The 16,570-nt window shown below is 55.9% G+C and overlaps 1 protein-coding gene across 1 annotated transcript; it reads left to right on the top strand.

The window, feature by feature from the left end:
- Positions 1–13,613: 13,613 nt before the first annotated feature.
- NGA_2101500 (protein kinase) lies at positions 13,614–13,990 on the top strand (the record flags this gene model as incomplete). The annotated part of the gene is made up of 1 exon (XM_005856001.1): positions 13,614–13,990. A coding segment is annotated over one exon (377 nt), but the record flags the coding sequence as incomplete, so codon positions are not given.
- Between the last annotated feature and the right edge of the window lie 2,580 nt (positions 13,991–16,570).

The raw sequence follows: 16,570 nt of genomic DNA, 5'->3' as shown, positions 1-16,570 counted from the left end.
ATTCCCGCTTTGTACGATAGCCATCGTCTTCTTTCTGTGCCAAAGCTGCCCGAAGTTCCTCGATCTCACTCTCCTTCGCTTCGGCGCCCGCTGCTTCAGCCACCTTGTTCTTGAGTTGATGGATCTCGTCCTCCAGTGCCGCCACCCTAGATTCTGCCTCGAATTTGGCCTCAAATATTGCGTTTAACTCCTTGAGGAGCTCAGCACGAGATCTATCGGCCTTTTCCGCCGTAGCCTTCGTCGTCTCCAACTCAGCTTCGACTGCGGCAAGGCGTGCCTGCGCGCCCTCTAGCTCCAATGCGAACTCGTTCGTCCGGGCCTTGGCTAAAGCACACGCCTCCTGAACCTCCAGAGTGCGAGCGTCCTCTGTGTTTTGAGCCTGTGCCAACTTCTCGCGGAGCATGTCCACCTCGGCGGTCGCGGCAGCAGCAGCCCTGTATTGGTCGCTCTGTGCGGCTGTGGCGGCCGCTAGTTCCGCCCTGACACTTTCGAGCTCATCGCGGGCCCGGCTGCATTCGTCTTGCAGAGCCGCAACCTCGTTTTGCAAACGCTTTTGTCGCACACGCTGCTCTTGCACTTCTTGGCGACTCTCGGTTTCTTGCTCGCATGCCTTCTGAAGCTCTTCCCGCAACCTCTCCATTTCACCGACGTGGCCTTCTTGACCGGCCGGCGCGGCTTTTGAGGCCTCCACAGCCTTCTCCAGACTCTCTAAAGCGTCAGCAGCAGCGGTTGCACGCTGTTCAGCGTCATCTCTTTCGGCTTGGAGCAGGGTCACCTTTTTCGTGAGCGCCTGCTGTGCTTCCTGCAGCATCTGTACCTCTGCTTCACGTGCTGTGGCTTCAGACTGTCCCTTTGTCGCCCTCTCCAGCTCACCTCGAATTTTTTGGACGTTGTCTTCTGCCACGCGAATGACACGGCAATTTTCCGCCTCCAACTCTTTGATGCGGGCTTCGTGTCGATCCACCAATGATTGCGCAAGATCGAGCTGGGTTTGAATTTGCGACAGGCGTTTGCGGAGGGATTCGTCGGTTTGCTCCGCCCCTTGCGCAGCCGTCTGCCTTTGAGATAAGGACTCCTGTGCGTGCTTGATCTCCCGGGAAAGCTCTTGGGCTTCCCCTTTGAGCGCGGCCACTTCCGCCTCTCGCACGGCCAACTCGTTCTCGATTCGCTCACGCTCTTTGCGTGCTGCCTCTTGCGTCTCCTCCAACAGTTCATCACTCGCCCGAAGTCGCTCCACCGCCCGTCTCAAGTCATCACGGGTCTGATTCAAGTCCGCCATAGCTGACGCCAGTTGACCCTCAGCCTCAGCTCGCGCGTTTTTCTCATTGAGAAGCTGTCCCTGAAGCTTGTTTTGGTTCTCAACGGTAGCTTCCTTTCCGTCGGCGTCCACCTCCTTCTCTTTAATCTGCTGAAATTGCCTCTGATAATGAAAAGCGTCGCATCTAAGCTTTTCAACTTCGCGGTCTTTCTCCTCCAACTGGGCCTTGACTACAGCGACCTCGGCAGTCAACGCCTCGAGCCGCTTGCTTGCCTCCTCCAGGGCCTCTTCATGCGCGGCGATGGCAGGCGGGTCTTCACCAGGCTGCTGCATTGCGATTGTAACGTCATCATTTGGAAAAGCTAGTTGAATGGTCTTAAGTGCTTCGATTTCCGATCGAGCCGTGACTAATTCTGCTGCTAATCGCTCGGTTTGCTCCTCTACTTTCTGTGCTGCTTTCACCTCAGCGCCATGTGCCGTCTCCGTGGCAGTCTCCAGCTCGATAGTGAGGCGTTTACAATCCTCCTCCTTGCTTTCAAGCGCAGCCTTCACCTCGCTCAGCTCGGCCTCTTTGCCTTTGAGTGCCTCTGTCATGCCCTCCAATTCTTCTTCAAGCTGCTCCATTTCATGCGTCATGTCTGTCATGCGCTCCACCAGGCCATAAGCCTCCTTGGCCTCTTCGACATCCTCCTCCTCTACCTCGGCCGGAGCGAAGGCATTCAATTCCTTTGATGGACTCATGGACTCGACGTTACTCGCTCCCGTCCCGCCCCCTTGGCGGCGACGCACGGCGCGCATTACCTGAACGTGCCCATCCTCCGCCCCCTCGAGCGGAGGAAGGGAGGAGACGCGTCGACGCAGGACCTTGCCCAGCCTTCCCTTCAAGTGCGCGTTCTCTTCTGCGTGCCCGCGAGCCTCTATTTCCGCCGTTGTGGCGCGCGCCTGGAGCTGCACATTTGCGGCCGTTAGACGCTGGACCAGCTCTTGTAGTGATGCTGTCACCGTCGCTGCTCCTTGCTCGGGCCCCTCACCTTCACTACTCTGATCGGTTAAATTCTTATCACAGGATGGGGCACTCCCCTCCGTGCCCTGCGCCTTCAACACTGCAACCATCTCTTGAAGTGCGGTCATATGCTGCCTTCCCTCTTCTCTTAGTGCCTCGATCTCCGACCTGAGCGCACACAAGCTCGATTCATGACGAGCCTTCTCATCCTCCAAAGCCGCGTGCTCGGCATCAGCCACTTCCACGCGCCTCTGGAGTTCTTCCCTTTGTGCTTCCATGCCAGACAATTCCTCCCGAAGCTCCTCAACTTGTGCCTCCGCTACCCTTTTTGCTGCCAACACCTTCTCCATCTCGGCAACCGCATGCATTTTCCCCTCCTCCAGCACCTTGTTCTCCGACCGCAGCGCTTCTATCGCCTGCTCATGGATGAGGCGGAGACAGTTCACTTCATCTTCATCCAGCATGGTCTTTCGAGCGGTGGATAAGTCGTCCACCTCTGCCATTGCCGCCCCCTTGGCCTCCTCCAGCTCAGCAATCTGCCTTTGCATCTCCGCTAGGGCCCTTTCGTGGTTTTCCTGTATAAGTTGCACCTCTTCCTTGCTGATCATCGCGCTTTGAGCGGCAACCAAGTTCTGAATCTCCTTACTAGCAGCGGCGTGCTGCTCTGTAACGTCAACGACCCGGCGTTGGAGCTCGGCAAGAGCGTCTTCATGATTTGTGCGGAGGGCGTGCAAGTCTTCCTCGCCCATCATGCCGGCTTGCGCCGCACGCACAGCCTCTATTTCTGCCAAGGCGGCCGCTTTGCTCTCCTCGGCTTCGGCAAGCTGCGCCTGCAACGACGCCCAAGCGCTTTCGTGAGACGCCTCGAGGGCCGCCACCTCGGCTTTGTCCACCGTCATGGTCTGTTTCGCCACCAACCTTTCCACTTCTGCCCCAGCCATGGCGTGGCTTTCCTCCAGCTCCGCTACCCGCGCCTGCAGATTGCCCACAGCGTCCTCGTGCTCCCTCCGAAGGGCGTCTGCCTGCTCTGGACCCATCATGCCCGCGAGGGCGGTGGTCGCGTCCGCCAGCTGCTGCTGCAGCGAGGCTACCTCGGCTTCGTAGGTCTGGTCCCGCTCTCCTGCCGCCTGCAAGGCAGTTTGGAGCTCGCACAATTCCGCGTCTCGCTCTGCCATGCTCGTCATGAGCCCTTGCACCTCAGGATCCAGCGAGACGGTGGCGTCCCCGTCGTCGTCCGTGAGGGAGACCCCTAGGCCTTGGGCTCCCGCCGCTTTTACATCCGCCAGGGCCGTGACGGCGGCGTCCAATTCCTTTGTTTGCTCAGCAATGACAGTCTTGAGCTGGTCGCGCTCTTCCACGAGCCTCGCGACTTCCTGGTCCTTGTCTTCCACCACGGCCGCGAGCTTCTCCATTTCGCTGAGGGAGGGGAGTTGGACCGTGGCGTCCTCCTGGTCGTCCTCCTCCTCCTTGTGCAGCATGTCTCCATACAGGCAGGGATATGGTCTGGAAGCCGCTTGGTTGCCCATCGCGACCAATGACTTGATCGTTTCAAGCACAGAAGAAGGGGCCTCGCTCTCTTCCTCTTTCCCTGCTTCTGCCTGGCAGTGCCGCTTGTACACTGAAAGTACCTCCCGGACCTGTGCCATTTCCTCCAGCGCCGCCGCCTGCTCCCTCCATTCGGCTTCAGTAGACATGGGCGAAACGCCTTTCTCATGCCCGCTCACCCCCGCCACGACTCGAGCGCCCGCCTCCTCCACTTCACTGTCCTGCAGCAGTTCCGTGCGGGGTCTCTGAGAGCTGGCCCCGGACCCCCTGGAAGCCCCACACTCCGCGCTTTCCCTCCCTTCACGCGCTAATCCTCGCAAGCCTTTGACAAGGGCACCCGGTGGGAGGGGCACGCCCGACTCCCCCGGGCACCACGTCTCACGCGTCCGTTTCGGTCGACGGATTTTGCCTCCCGTCTCCGCTCCCTCTGTCTCCGCGGTCGCCTCAAGCAACCCCCCGCCCTGCAAAATCAGCGTCTTGAGGCGCGCGATTTTGTTCGCCTGCTCCTCACGCACAGCTTCGAGTTCTTCCACCTTCCCCGTCATCAGTTGCTTCTCCGCCTCCAAACGGTGCATTTGCTCCTCGTCGACCCCACCACCTTCCCCCCCCCTTGCCCCCAGGCCGCCGGCCGCCTCACATTCCTCCAGTTGCCGCTGTCGGCCCTTGAGATCCTGTAGCTCTTTCTTCAGGCGCTTGAGTTGCGCCCGGTCATCGAGCACCTCGTTCACGACCGCCCGTGTTCGGACCATTTTCGCCCTGGAGGCGAACTGGAGGGTGCTCCGCGTCTCCTCCAAGTACCTCTCGGCGGCCGTGATGCAGCACACGACGGCCATCTTCGCGTTCCCCGACAGACTGGGCTGGAGGATCCGGGTGAGTTTGGAGTCCCGGAAGCCCTTGTGTACGCTTCCGTCCTGGCCCAGCGCGTGGATGACGCGGCTGAGCGTGAGCAGGCTTTGGTTGATTTTTCCTCCTTCCTTGGCCCGGTTGCCCGTCGCCCCCGTGTGTCGCACGCTTTCGGAGCCTGCCAGGTCCACCAAGTTCAGGGTGGCCACCAGCACGGCACCGTCCACATCGCCATCCCCTGGGGAAGGGCCAGGGTTTGCCCCTTCAGCCTCCGCGGCAGGGGCCAGGGCGGGGCTCTGGGCCGGACGCGCCTTACTCTCCACGATCATCCGGAAGATGGTGTGGGAACGGGAGGAACGCTCGTTCATGGCCGTCGACTCCACGCGTCGGTGCCTGGATCCCGTCTTGAGCGCCGTCATGATCGAGTCGAAGTCGGTGATGATGCTCTCGTGCGCCTCCAGGTACACGCCCTTGCGGGGATCCTCCCGGATCGAGAGGGATGGGGTCTCGGGGTCGAGCAGGTCGCGGATGTTCTCGTTGTAAATTTCCACGAAGGACACGCGCAGGAGAAAGTCCCGGTCGTTGGTCTCGGAGATGAGGCGAAATATGTCCCGGGCGGCCAGGTGCAGGACCCCCTCCTCCCCGCCGGTCTCGTCCCCCACCATGGTGTACGTCTTCCCTGAGCTGGTCTGCCCGTACGCAAATATGGTGCCATTGAAGCCTTGCAGCACGGATGAGACAATGGGCCGGCCGATGGCGTGGTACACGTCGCTGGTGCTGGAATTCTCGGAGAAGACCTTGTCGTAGGTGAAGAAGCTCAGGCCCGGACTGCGATCTGGCAAGGGGTTTCCATCGGGTCCCGTCAAAGTGATCGAATCGTGTGCCGGCAAGCACCTCCACAGCGCACGTTGTCCCTGGATCTTCTCCCTGCTGCTCAGAGGACGGGCCCGAATGGCCACGCATATGCCCTCCTCGTTGCCCGCAGCGCTCGGGGCGGCAGAAGACATGGTTCGATCCGCCTAGTGTTAGGGTTATGCGTGAGATACCTGGACCTGCGTGTTACCCTTACAGGAGTGAGTGAAAGTCGTGTAAGAGCATTCTTGTGTTAAATATATGGTTTCCTTTAAGGTGGTGCCTTGTGTGATTGGAAGATCAAGTAATGCTCGGAACGAGATTCCTTGATCTACCGTCCTAATACTCTCTAGGAACGACCAGGCAGCGCGGCGACGGTCACGCTTTTGCTTGGATCACACACCTTGGGGACAGCGAGACTAAAAGACCTAAACACTATTATCTATGCACGCTGATGGTGCTCATTTCTGATTAAACCTAATTCTCTAGACATTATGGCATGCGAGGACCAGGCAACCAGGCCACGATGAGGCCCGGGAACATGTGAACTTCCTGGGAAGAATCCTCATCACGACAATCGAATGGTTCAGTTTTCGAGTAGAGATTATCAACATTTCAGTAATCAGGTGATTAAATTTGAATCAATTGGAGCTTCTGTCCCGGTGCGTATTATATGTCATGTCAAGTCTGCAGTGGATGAAGTGAGTAGGATGCTGTCCTCCTTAACAGTGCCTGGGGAGAGTCGCTTTTTAAAGTCGCATTAAAACAAGAAGCAAAGAGTTCCTGCACCCTGTTCACGCTCCTGAGAGAAATACTTACACAAAGGCGGAAGGTATTTCATGACTTTTGACCCGAATGTCCAATGCGTTGTGCAAGGCCCTTCCGAGTCCCACAGCCCCGCCTGGACCCTCTCTCGGCGATACATCTCAAGCCAGAAATTCGTATCTCCACGCGCGCGCCAGAACGTGACTGAGCCCGGTTGACTCCCTGTCTCTCCTGCGCGCAGGCTGGCGATGCCGACTGTGCAGTGAGTGCAAGTTCGGCGGGGAGTTGTCGTGGCTACAACTGCGATAAATTACCGCTTTGCCTTAAGTCTTGTTGTCAGATGTCGACATGACGCCGCTCAAAAAATGATCGCGTGCAAGGGGTGGGGCGTTTCTGTTCTTCGTGACGGCGTACTAGATGTGCTTGCCTTGCTGATTATCTTCACGCCTGATCATTTGACAGGACATAAGTCAAGGCCCAAGACCCACATAGTAGTTAACGTGTGAAAGGAGCTGCTGCGAAAGTATGTCGCGCCATATGCTTCGCACGGGAGCGCTTGTGACAGGGATATGGAACGCGGAGGCAAAGCAATCCCGCTTCATCTGTGCGTCGCTCCACACCAGCAAGACAACGGCGTTGCACCAAAGCCGCCGTGCACCGCCCTCGGGCGTTTTGGAGTGTCTGGTAAGCATGCGGGCACGGACACGACGACGGCCACGGCCACCAAGCACAGTGGGATCAGATCGGTTCGCGTCGACTGCCCACAATCACGATACGTACCATCAACCTCCCTTCTGTTGCGGCAATCCGAACTGCGAACATCAGCAATCCCACGAAGATGACAGTAGTGGCAAACATGATCACCCACAGTCCCACACGGAAGATCTCCCTCCCTGCTGGGCGTGCGGAAAGCCCACGGGGTGTTGCAATTTCTTTTGTGCCTGCGGGAAAATTCAGCCGTTAATCGGGCACTGCAGTTACTTCGAAACCTTCGGTTTGCCCAAGGTGTACGACTTGGACGTGAAGCAGCTCGAGCAGACCTTCTTCAATCTCCAGAAGACGATGCACCCGGATCGATACGGGCAAAAGTCCTCCACGGAGCAAGACTTCTCCAGGTCGAACAGCACCTACTTGAACGTGGCCTACCGGACCTTGAAGGACCCGATTTCGCGCGCCAAGTACCTGCTGCAGTTGGAAGGCGTGAAGGCCCTGGACGAGAGGAGCAAGACTGCGGACCCGGCGCTCTTGATGGAGGTGATGGAGCTCCGGGAGGAGGTGGAGGAGAGCGGCTCGGCCGAGAACTTGCGCGCCTTGATGGCTCGAAACCAGCGGGCGATGGAGGGCGTGAAGGAGGAGCTGACCGCGCGCTGCAGGCAAAAGGTGAGAAGTGTTCAATTAAGCTGTGATATCTTCGTGTTATCCCTGGACGGAGGTCAATTGATGGCAAGCCGGTTGGGGGCTTCTTCTTTTTGTTCCCGTGGTGCGACTTTCTGACCATTTTCCATTCATCGCCCTCTCAGGATTGGTCGCGTATGGTATCGCTGACGAACCGGCTCCAGTATCTGAGTAAAGTGGACTTCGAGGCAAGGGAGAGGCTTGAGTTGCTGGAAGGCGAGGCTGATGACAGGAGGCGTGAGGCTGTGAACAGGGAGGAGGTGCAGCATGCTTGAGATGCAGAGATGAAATGGGTGCATGAGGGTGTTGAATAGTGTCTGGGTAGCAGTGAAGGCCTTAAGGCCTTCAAATCGCTCCGTCGCGAGCCGAGAGTTGAAAGGTGCGATGTGCACATGTTGTTAAATTCATGACTGACATTGCCAAAGGTATTTTCTTGACCAACTCGCCGATTCGAGGGGAGGGGGGAGTGCCCACGCCGGGAGGACTATGTCTTTCGCCTCAATTTGTGTGGGAGTGAGCAGCTGTCGCTAGTTGCCAGGCATAGCGATACGAGCTGCCTTGACTTGAAGGTATATGTATGCGAAAGAGCCTTGAAAGTTGCGTGTAAAAAGAGGGGTAAAGAAGCGCGGGGGAGAGATGGAACGTACGGGCCTGGAGGGTGCGTGGTCGAGGTTGAAAATGTGCAAATGGAAGGGAACAAATACCACGCAACGTTTCGCTGCGCCCCACACACCATGGTTTCTTCACATGCGTTTTATTCCAATCCTGTATTTGACCAGAATTTTCAACGTTTTCTGCTTCCCTGGACCCCACCCTCAACGCGCCGGCCACGGCTCGCCTGCCTCCGCGGCCGCCAACGCCTCTTCTCTCAAGGCTACAAGCTGCTCCCGCGAGAGCTCGTACTTCTCGGCGCAGAACTCGCACTTGGCCGCGATCATCCCCTCCTGGGCCAGAATGCTCTCAACCTCCTCCTCTCCCAGAAGGCTAACAGCTCGAAACACCTTCTCGGCTGAGCACGTGCAACGGTAGGCGGGCTGGGTCTCTTCCGCCATCCCCACGCCCAAACCTGTCAGGCGTGTTCGGAGAAAAAGGGTTGGGGGTGGGAATATGGGTCATATAGGCGGGGCCCGGTCGTGAGCCCGGGCCATTGTGGCGGGTGCCTGGTCGCCTCCATGGCCCCCACAGCCCCTCTTCTGACAGGTTGCCTACTTGCGACGACATAAAGCTATCCGACCCCCTCATTGTCGTTCCACCTACCGTCCAGGAGCATCTTGACCAGCTTGTAGGGGGTGACCGGCTGCTTCCCCGCGAACAAGACCCCCGGATCCACACTCCCAAAGCGTTCTTTCAGCACCGCCAAATTCACCTCCACCTTCAACACGCTCTCCTCCTCCACACCAGGCATCATTTCGATGTAAAAACCTCCCGCTGACTCCACTTCTCCCGTTTTTGGGTCCAAGGACAAGCCCACGCCCAGAGCCGTATTCCGCTGCTCCGAGGAGGCCAGATAGAAGGCGACGTCGGGCGCTACCTCCCCCGAGGCAATCTGCACCACGCCGTTGTATGGAATGCGCCAGGAGGGATGGTTTTTGACGACTTGTAGCGTTCCTTTCCCCACGGCGGCCTTGATGTCTGCCCTCCCCGTCTCCGGGTCCTTCAGGTCGTCGAGATCGCTGTTGCCTATCCAGGCACGCACGTTGCAAGCTCCATCGGATATAGCCATCACACCTTTCGCCGCACCGTCCCCGCTGAATGTAAGTTGTAAAGTTTCTTCGTCCTTGATGCCGTTGGCGACAAGCATGGCACTAAGCATGACACGCCCGAGGAGTTCCGTAGAGACTGCGGAGAGCTCTCTCTTCTCCCGGATGGCTTGCACCATGTTTTTCGCGGAGATGACCTTGACATTCACATGGCCATTTTGAGACAAAGCACTTATGAAGACATCCTGATCCGGCCCAATTTTCTCCCAATTCAAAGTTGCTGGGGAGATTGGCACAAAGTCGTCGTTATTCGTGCCCCCTGCGTTGGCGTGCAGTGGCGCACTGGTTTTGAAAAGCCGAAACGACGGTCCGCGAGACGTTGGTCGATTATTATTGCGGGTGTATGGTGGGCTATTAAAACTCATCCCTTCGCGCATGCTAAAAGTCGGTGGGTGCATGGTACGTCGGCAAACTCTCACAAGTGGAGAGTTTCGTAGCCGGGAGGTCAAGGGAATGAATGCCGACGCCATAGATAAAAACGGCAAAAATGAACACAGTAGAGGCAAGCAACGCAGAATATGAGGCGTAGGAAGTATCTTGATCTTGCTTCTGTCCATATCTGTGATTCGATCATAATAAGTTCGAAGCGGTTAGAGTGAGTTGGTGGTGTAGGCGGGGAGCAGATCGCTGCATCGCGCTCTACCTGAAGCAAGCTGGCTTCGGGGGGGTAGGAGGTTAATTTTTCATGGAGTTTACGTTCACTCATGATGCAGAGGCCTTCGCGACTCCCGCAGACAAGATGCAAGCTCGTGAATTTCTGGAGCTCCCTTCATATGCAGCTGCCTTCTATTCTTCAAACCATCCTCCTTTTCCTCCTACTTCTCCTGTTGCTCAACCTTCCAGCCTCCTCACCTCAGCAAACGGCAAGCACAACGACGATTTATCTTCGTCGACTTCTTCATTTCCCAATACCACTCCCTTTCCTGCTAGAATTGATCAATCTTCTCATGATGCAAGCGGTGTCACCCATGACATTGCAAGAGAAGAAGTGATTGGCCGAATCGAGGAGTTCATTTGCGCCTGGATAGCGACACTCAGCGACAACGACATATCTGAGCCCCCCACTTTTGAGGTCCGTCGACGCACAAAGGCAAATTCAATTTACTATCCAGGGGAGAGAAAAAATGGAGAGTCATGTCAACAACTTCCCGGACTGAAACAAGGGGATGGAGTGGTGATCAAGAAGCTTTCCGAAGGTGGAAGAGGTTCTGCTCGTTCATACGCCGCAATATTTGCCATTTTGGCATTTTCTCATCGGATTTTGCTGTCAAATCAAATGGCTACCAGTCGAGAAGTGTGGTACAACTACAAGGCATCGCATTCATGCTTCAAGTGTCAGGCAGATTGTGATAGAGCAGTCTTGGATGCTGCTTCACTGCTGGGTGTGGCAAGGCACCAGTTGGGAATTGTAGGTGCAGCTAAAGGTCTAATGGCCGGGCATTTTCGATTCCGTGTTTGGGGAAGTGGGAGAGCATGGAACGAGTGTGATGGGGGTGGTGGAGACGGGGAAGGGGGCCTCGGCTGTGGCGGTACACTGATCGACAGTTGTTGGATCACGGATGTGATGGAGGTGGAGTGCCTCGGTAAACATCGTCCCCGCTATATTGTGGTCGTTGAGAAGGAGTGTATGTTCAAGCGGCTAATTGGTGATGGCTTGCTAGGACAGGCGGGAGGCATTGTTCTTATCACTGGAAAAGGCTACCCAGATTTGGCGACGCGGGCGTGCGTAAAGGCGCTAGTCGACGCATTTGCCGTGCCGGTGGTGGGACTTTGCGATTGCAATCCGTACGTGAGAAACTTTGCGCCCTGATTTTCCAGTAGAGGCTTAACTACCCGCCTTGTTTCATTTTTCTTGATTTCTTCCCTCATCTTTCCAATTCGTTATCATCGATATATGTACAGTCACGGCATTGCTCTCCTTCTGACATACAAATGTGGATCTTTCCGTATGCCTGAGTCGCAAGCCTACCGTATTCCCTTATGCTGGCTAGGCCTGCGTCCCTCGCAGCTTAAGCGACGCTTTGACCTTCCCGACGACACCTTTCAGGCCTTTTCCGAAGGTGATATCAGTAAGTGCAGCTCATTGATGGACTCACCGTTCTGTCAAGCGCATTTACCATGGAGAGAGGAGGTAGAAACGATGGTACGTGGGCAGTCGATTATATTTGTGTAAGGTCTCCAATGTCGTCAATCAGCTCACCTCGTTCACTTCCCACAGGCTTCCGAGCACCTGAAATGTGAACTAGAGGCATTGAACACTTTCTCAGGAAGCAAGGGTCGACGGGATTTTTTGAGCCAGTACGTTGTCTCGGCCTTGCTCTCTGGTGATTATCTGACGTAGTAAGTGTCCTGAAATAGGCTTGCAATTATACAGTGCGGGAATTCTTAATACGCAAAGTTCCATCCGACTGAGCTGAATTTACCAACGTTACCCAAAAAAGTAGAGCGTAGGTGAAGGTGCGATGACAAAAATCGACATTCAGCGTGTTCATGTCAAGACCCCTTCCATGTCTTTTCCAGCGTGAGACATGTCTCGCTTCAAAGCTCACACATAAGTCCCCCAATGAATAAGTGTCTTACTTGATCAAGATATCTTGTATCGTTGGGAGGTGACAGTATGGCTCCAAAATGAGTTTCGTCAAAAGAAGCATTCTGGTGGCGGGGGAAAAATGGGCCGCGGGCCCAAGCTTCATGAGATTGCTCACGTGACCGTGAGTCTACCCCCCTTTATTACGGCCATCCCACCTCTTTAAATATAATCGAGTGCTTTTACTCTATCACCACAAATTTGACACATCATTTGTAATCGGCACGCGCACCTCTTGCCACCTGAGGCTTGAATGAAGTGAAGGGCGGCATGTTTTTTCGCGACGTGGTCTATGGCAATCAGGCTCGGGCGACGATGACGGTGAGGCTGGCTAGGGGGGCACGGGGGCTGGTCACAGGAACTGGTGCCGGAGGCATTCCTTTGTGTGTGTCATCCTCGCAAGAACGCTCTGGTGCATTCCATCGGTCAACAAGAGTGCTTTGAACCGTAGAAATGCCGACACATGATTTTTAAAAAGTCTTTCCTTGTCAACCTCGTTACTTTTCGAATGCAGAAAGTCGAAGAACAGTGAAGCCAGCGCAAACGTGACATTTTCGAAGGCAACTTGGGTTTTCCACGCGAGGCTTGATCATGAGTTGGGGACGATCGCCACCACAGAACTTTGGTGCGCTGGGTCGCTCACCGTTTAAGAGCTCATCTCCCCGACCATTGGGGCCAGGTGAAGGCAGCGGCCACGGGCCTGCAGGCGGTAGCAGCAGCAGGGAGGATGCCCGCGGTGAAGGTGGGAGTGCACACGGCACGGACTGGACCCTGTTGGACCAGCGCGGCACAAGGGGCCCTGCATCGTGCTCTCCGTCGTCGTCCTCGGCGTCCAGAGAATTTCTCTCCATGGCGGAGCACCGGCGGCGGTCGATGAGCCTGGACATCCCCCGCGGCCAACACCACAGCAGCAGTCAGGCACCCAAGACGTCTCAGCAGCTGCTTCAACCTCAGCACAGCAATTACCACGGACATCACCGCTCGTCAACTATCACACACAGTAGCAGTCCTGGTAACATCCTGTCCTTGGCGCGGGATTTCTCGGGGTTGAGTGCTGGAATGAGAGGCACGCCCCCGCCGGCGCCCGGCCACCCGATGCACACGGACCGGAGCAGCAGTGGGGTCGGCAGCAGCTTGGGAATGATGGAGGGCAGTGGGAGTGGGAGTGGAAGCACTGGTGGGAGTGTCGGAGGGAGCGGGAGTGGGGTGGCGCGCAGCGGTGCGGCCTCTTCCTCCCCCTCGACCTCCGTCGCCTCCACCTCGGAGACGGCGACCGTGACAGGTGTCGCGGGGACGAGCACATCCGAGTCGCATTTGCAGCGGCAATTTCGTGCCCGTTTGGATGAAGCAGAGCAGCAGGCGGCCTACTGGCAGGCGCGGGCCAAGGAAGCGGAGCACGCGAGCGGGAAGAGCCAGAGGGATTGCATCTCTTTGCGCTCCCAATTGAGCGCTCAACAGGGCACGGCCGTCTCGCGGGGCGAGGTGCTTGCCTCCATGTACGCAAGGGTGGAACGGATTATGGTCGGGCTCGGGATGGACGTCGCGGCCCTCCCTGCCGTGGCAAGCAAGGAGGCGATCGGTGGGTGTGCTTCCACAGGGGCGGGGGGGAAGGAGGGCGGGACCGGAGGGGGAAGGAGGGCCCAGACATCTGTGTTGGAGAGCATCGAGCTCGGCTTGATGGCGCTGGAGAAGCAGTTGCTGCCGCTGGGCAAAAGGACCCAAAAAACCGGAGACCTCGGCGGCAGGGATGCTGCTCCGGTTTTGCCTCCTCCCTCCCCGTCGCCGTCCAACCCCTCCTCCCCACCTTCCTTCGTCATCCATTTCCAGCGCTTCGCCCTCGGGCACGTGGCCCTATTTTTCCCCACCCCGGCGGGCGACTACCTGGCTTTCAACGTGGGCTGCCCGCACTACTACCTTTCGGAGGACGCCAAGGCTTGGATAGGGAGGGACCGGCATTTTCGGAAGTACTACGTGCTGGGCAGGATCACCAGGCTGGTCAAGTGTCAGGTCCCCACCGTGGAGGAGGAAGAGGGCAGGGTGGGAGAAGGGGAGGGCGAGGCAAAGGCGACTCCCTTCAGCCTGGCTCCAGGGACCAGGTACGCCGTGGTTTCGGTGGAGCCCATCAAGGGACTGAGCGAGTCTGTGAGCCTCGGCAGTGCCGGCAGCAGCAGCGACACGAAAGCGAACAGAGCCGGCGTGTCGTCCAGAGAAAAATCGTGAGATAAGGGACCAAAGTACGCCACGCATGGTCGCGCCCAGAGTAGGACCCGACACGCTTTGTATGAAATTTTGGAGGCTTCCTCGGTCATCGTAGAGTAACACCTCGGAAAGCCACCTTGTTGCATTTGTAGATTTCATCGAAAAAAACAGGAATGTAGGATATTGAAACCGGTTCTTCAGCGGTGTATATGAATAGAACATGAACTTGTGTACGAGTGCATGCATAAGCGAGGGGAATTCTTCATAGTCCTTGTGCAGAAAGATGCACGTTACAGAGACGAAGACCCAAGAAGGGCTCAAAATTACCCTTTTCGGGCAACCAGCACCCGAGCGATGCTTTCTCCTTACCAGTGGTAAGGGCAACTGTTGCGCGACACGAGGAGCGTCATTCGTGTATCACGTTCACACGGCAAACGCAAAATGTACTCATATTGAAGGGAGGGAGGTTGTCACGTGACGGCAGCTGTCCATCCTGAAGGTAAATTAACTGGCTCTTATAATCTCGGACATGTTCACAAAGGAGGTTGTAGCATAGATGTGAATATACAGGTGTTATGTTCTGGTTTCCTGCGTCGTCTTTTTATTCAGTACGCCTTAACCATCACAATTGAGCCCTGCTGAACGGCCATGGTCGGGAAAAGTAGCACAAGGACGCCAAGTTTTTGGCCGAATATGCGTCGCGGGCTGCCTTGCTCGTCATCGGTCACGAATGACGCTAGACTGGGCATATACGGGCTCAAAAATGCAGAGTGTGCGGACGGCGTGTTTGGCATTCGTGTTCATGTTCATTCTGGAAACCACATCAGTTACAGCACATTTAAAAAATAACGCACTGAATGTGTACAAAGAGAAAAGCCAACGGTAGGCACGAAGTATTTTCATCTTGCTTTACCCAGGCTCTTAACGTTATTTAACTTCCACATCATGGTCAAAAATCCGAACAGTCCTCCGAGAACCCAGAGGAGGCCCCACCAGGTGTAAGGCCACTCTTCAGTCCACGCAGGCTCTTTATCTCTCGCGTTGGACAACGCATTCAGGGTTTCCTCGGGGACTCGCTCTTCACCGACAACTACTCTCTTGGTTTCTTCACGCCGGCCTCGATCCTCCTGAATTGAGGCTTTCTTGGCAGAAGCTGGGATGATAGCACAGTCTTTCATGTAGTCTAATTTCGGGAAATCTCTCCGCAAATAATCTTCATCTGCCCATATTTTGTATTGTTCCACTCCTTCTTTATTGAACGGTGAAATCTCACCGTAACCGGCATACAAAGCATCGATCACATCCATTCCCTCTATGACTCGACCTACGGGCACCTCCCATGGAGACTTCCCTAACCATGAACTGTCAGCTAAGGCGATGAATAGCTGTGTGTCCCGTGTGTTTGGACCCGCGCCAGCAAAACTTAAGTAGCCCCGAAGGATCTGTCGATTTTGAGAAGGATCATCGGGTATTGAGCCTTCCTCACGCCAGCGTTTCCGCACGGCCGATGGCGGAGGGATGCCGAATTGTGTCAAGAATCCTGGTACCACGCGGAAAAAAGGCACATCTGTGAAGTACCCAGATGCTACCAGCTGCAAAAAACGTTCTGCTCCAAAAGGAGCCCATTCAGATTTGATTTCAAAGATGAATGCCGCACCGTTCGCTGCCGTAGTATGACATTTGACAAGCGTCCCGTTTATCTCAGTAACGCCCCGATGTTCTTGCGCATGCGATAATGACAGGAAGAAAAACAAGAGCAGCCGCTGCAAACATTTGTAGACCATCGATGAGTTCATAGAGGTCAAACTTTGTAGATGCAATGAAGACTGCTGCGCAGGTCACGGCTTGCTTAGAAGAAGCCTCAAAGCGCGAATACCCTGCTGCTAGCGGCGACCAAGAAAAGAGATAAGCATGCAGGACTAAGCTTGACATGAACAGGCTCGTAAGATTTCCTGTCGTAGGATGCTCGCGAAGAGCAAGGCGCCTACGGGAGGGAGTAGGTTGGCGCAGCCATGGACGAGCTAGTTACACACCAACCTTGGAATTCAAACGTGGGATGGCCCATACCCCCCGCGTACGCTCCGCCGCCTGCCTTCCAAAGCGTCGGAAATAAACGACAGCAAGCCAAACATCGGTATTTAATTTTTTTAATGCACATTTCTTCGAGGTATCTGACTTTATTTTACATTTTGCGCCTCTTGGGCCCTACTTCAAGAACACTTGCGTGAAAGCGTCCCCTCCATCAGAATCGTCAGCGGCACGGTGGCGACTTACGTAAGGATGGCGTTTCATAAACTCTCGCAACCCTTCTTTTAGTTGACCCGTACCGTGGCCGTGCAATATATACACGACTTTCCGCTTCT

The sequence above is a fragment of the Nannochloropsis gaditana genome (genome assembly GCF_000240725.1).
Source record: "Nannochloropsis gaditana CCMP526 unplaced genomic scaffold scaffold058, whole genome shotgun sequence".
In the NCBI taxonomy this organism is placed as follows: Eukaryota; class Eustigmatophyceae; order Eustigmatales; family Monodopsidaceae; genus Microchloropsis; species Microchloropsis gaditana.
The sequence above is the reverse complement of the archived record's forward strand: the minus strand, read 5'-3'. Positions and strand labels throughout refer to the sequence as shown.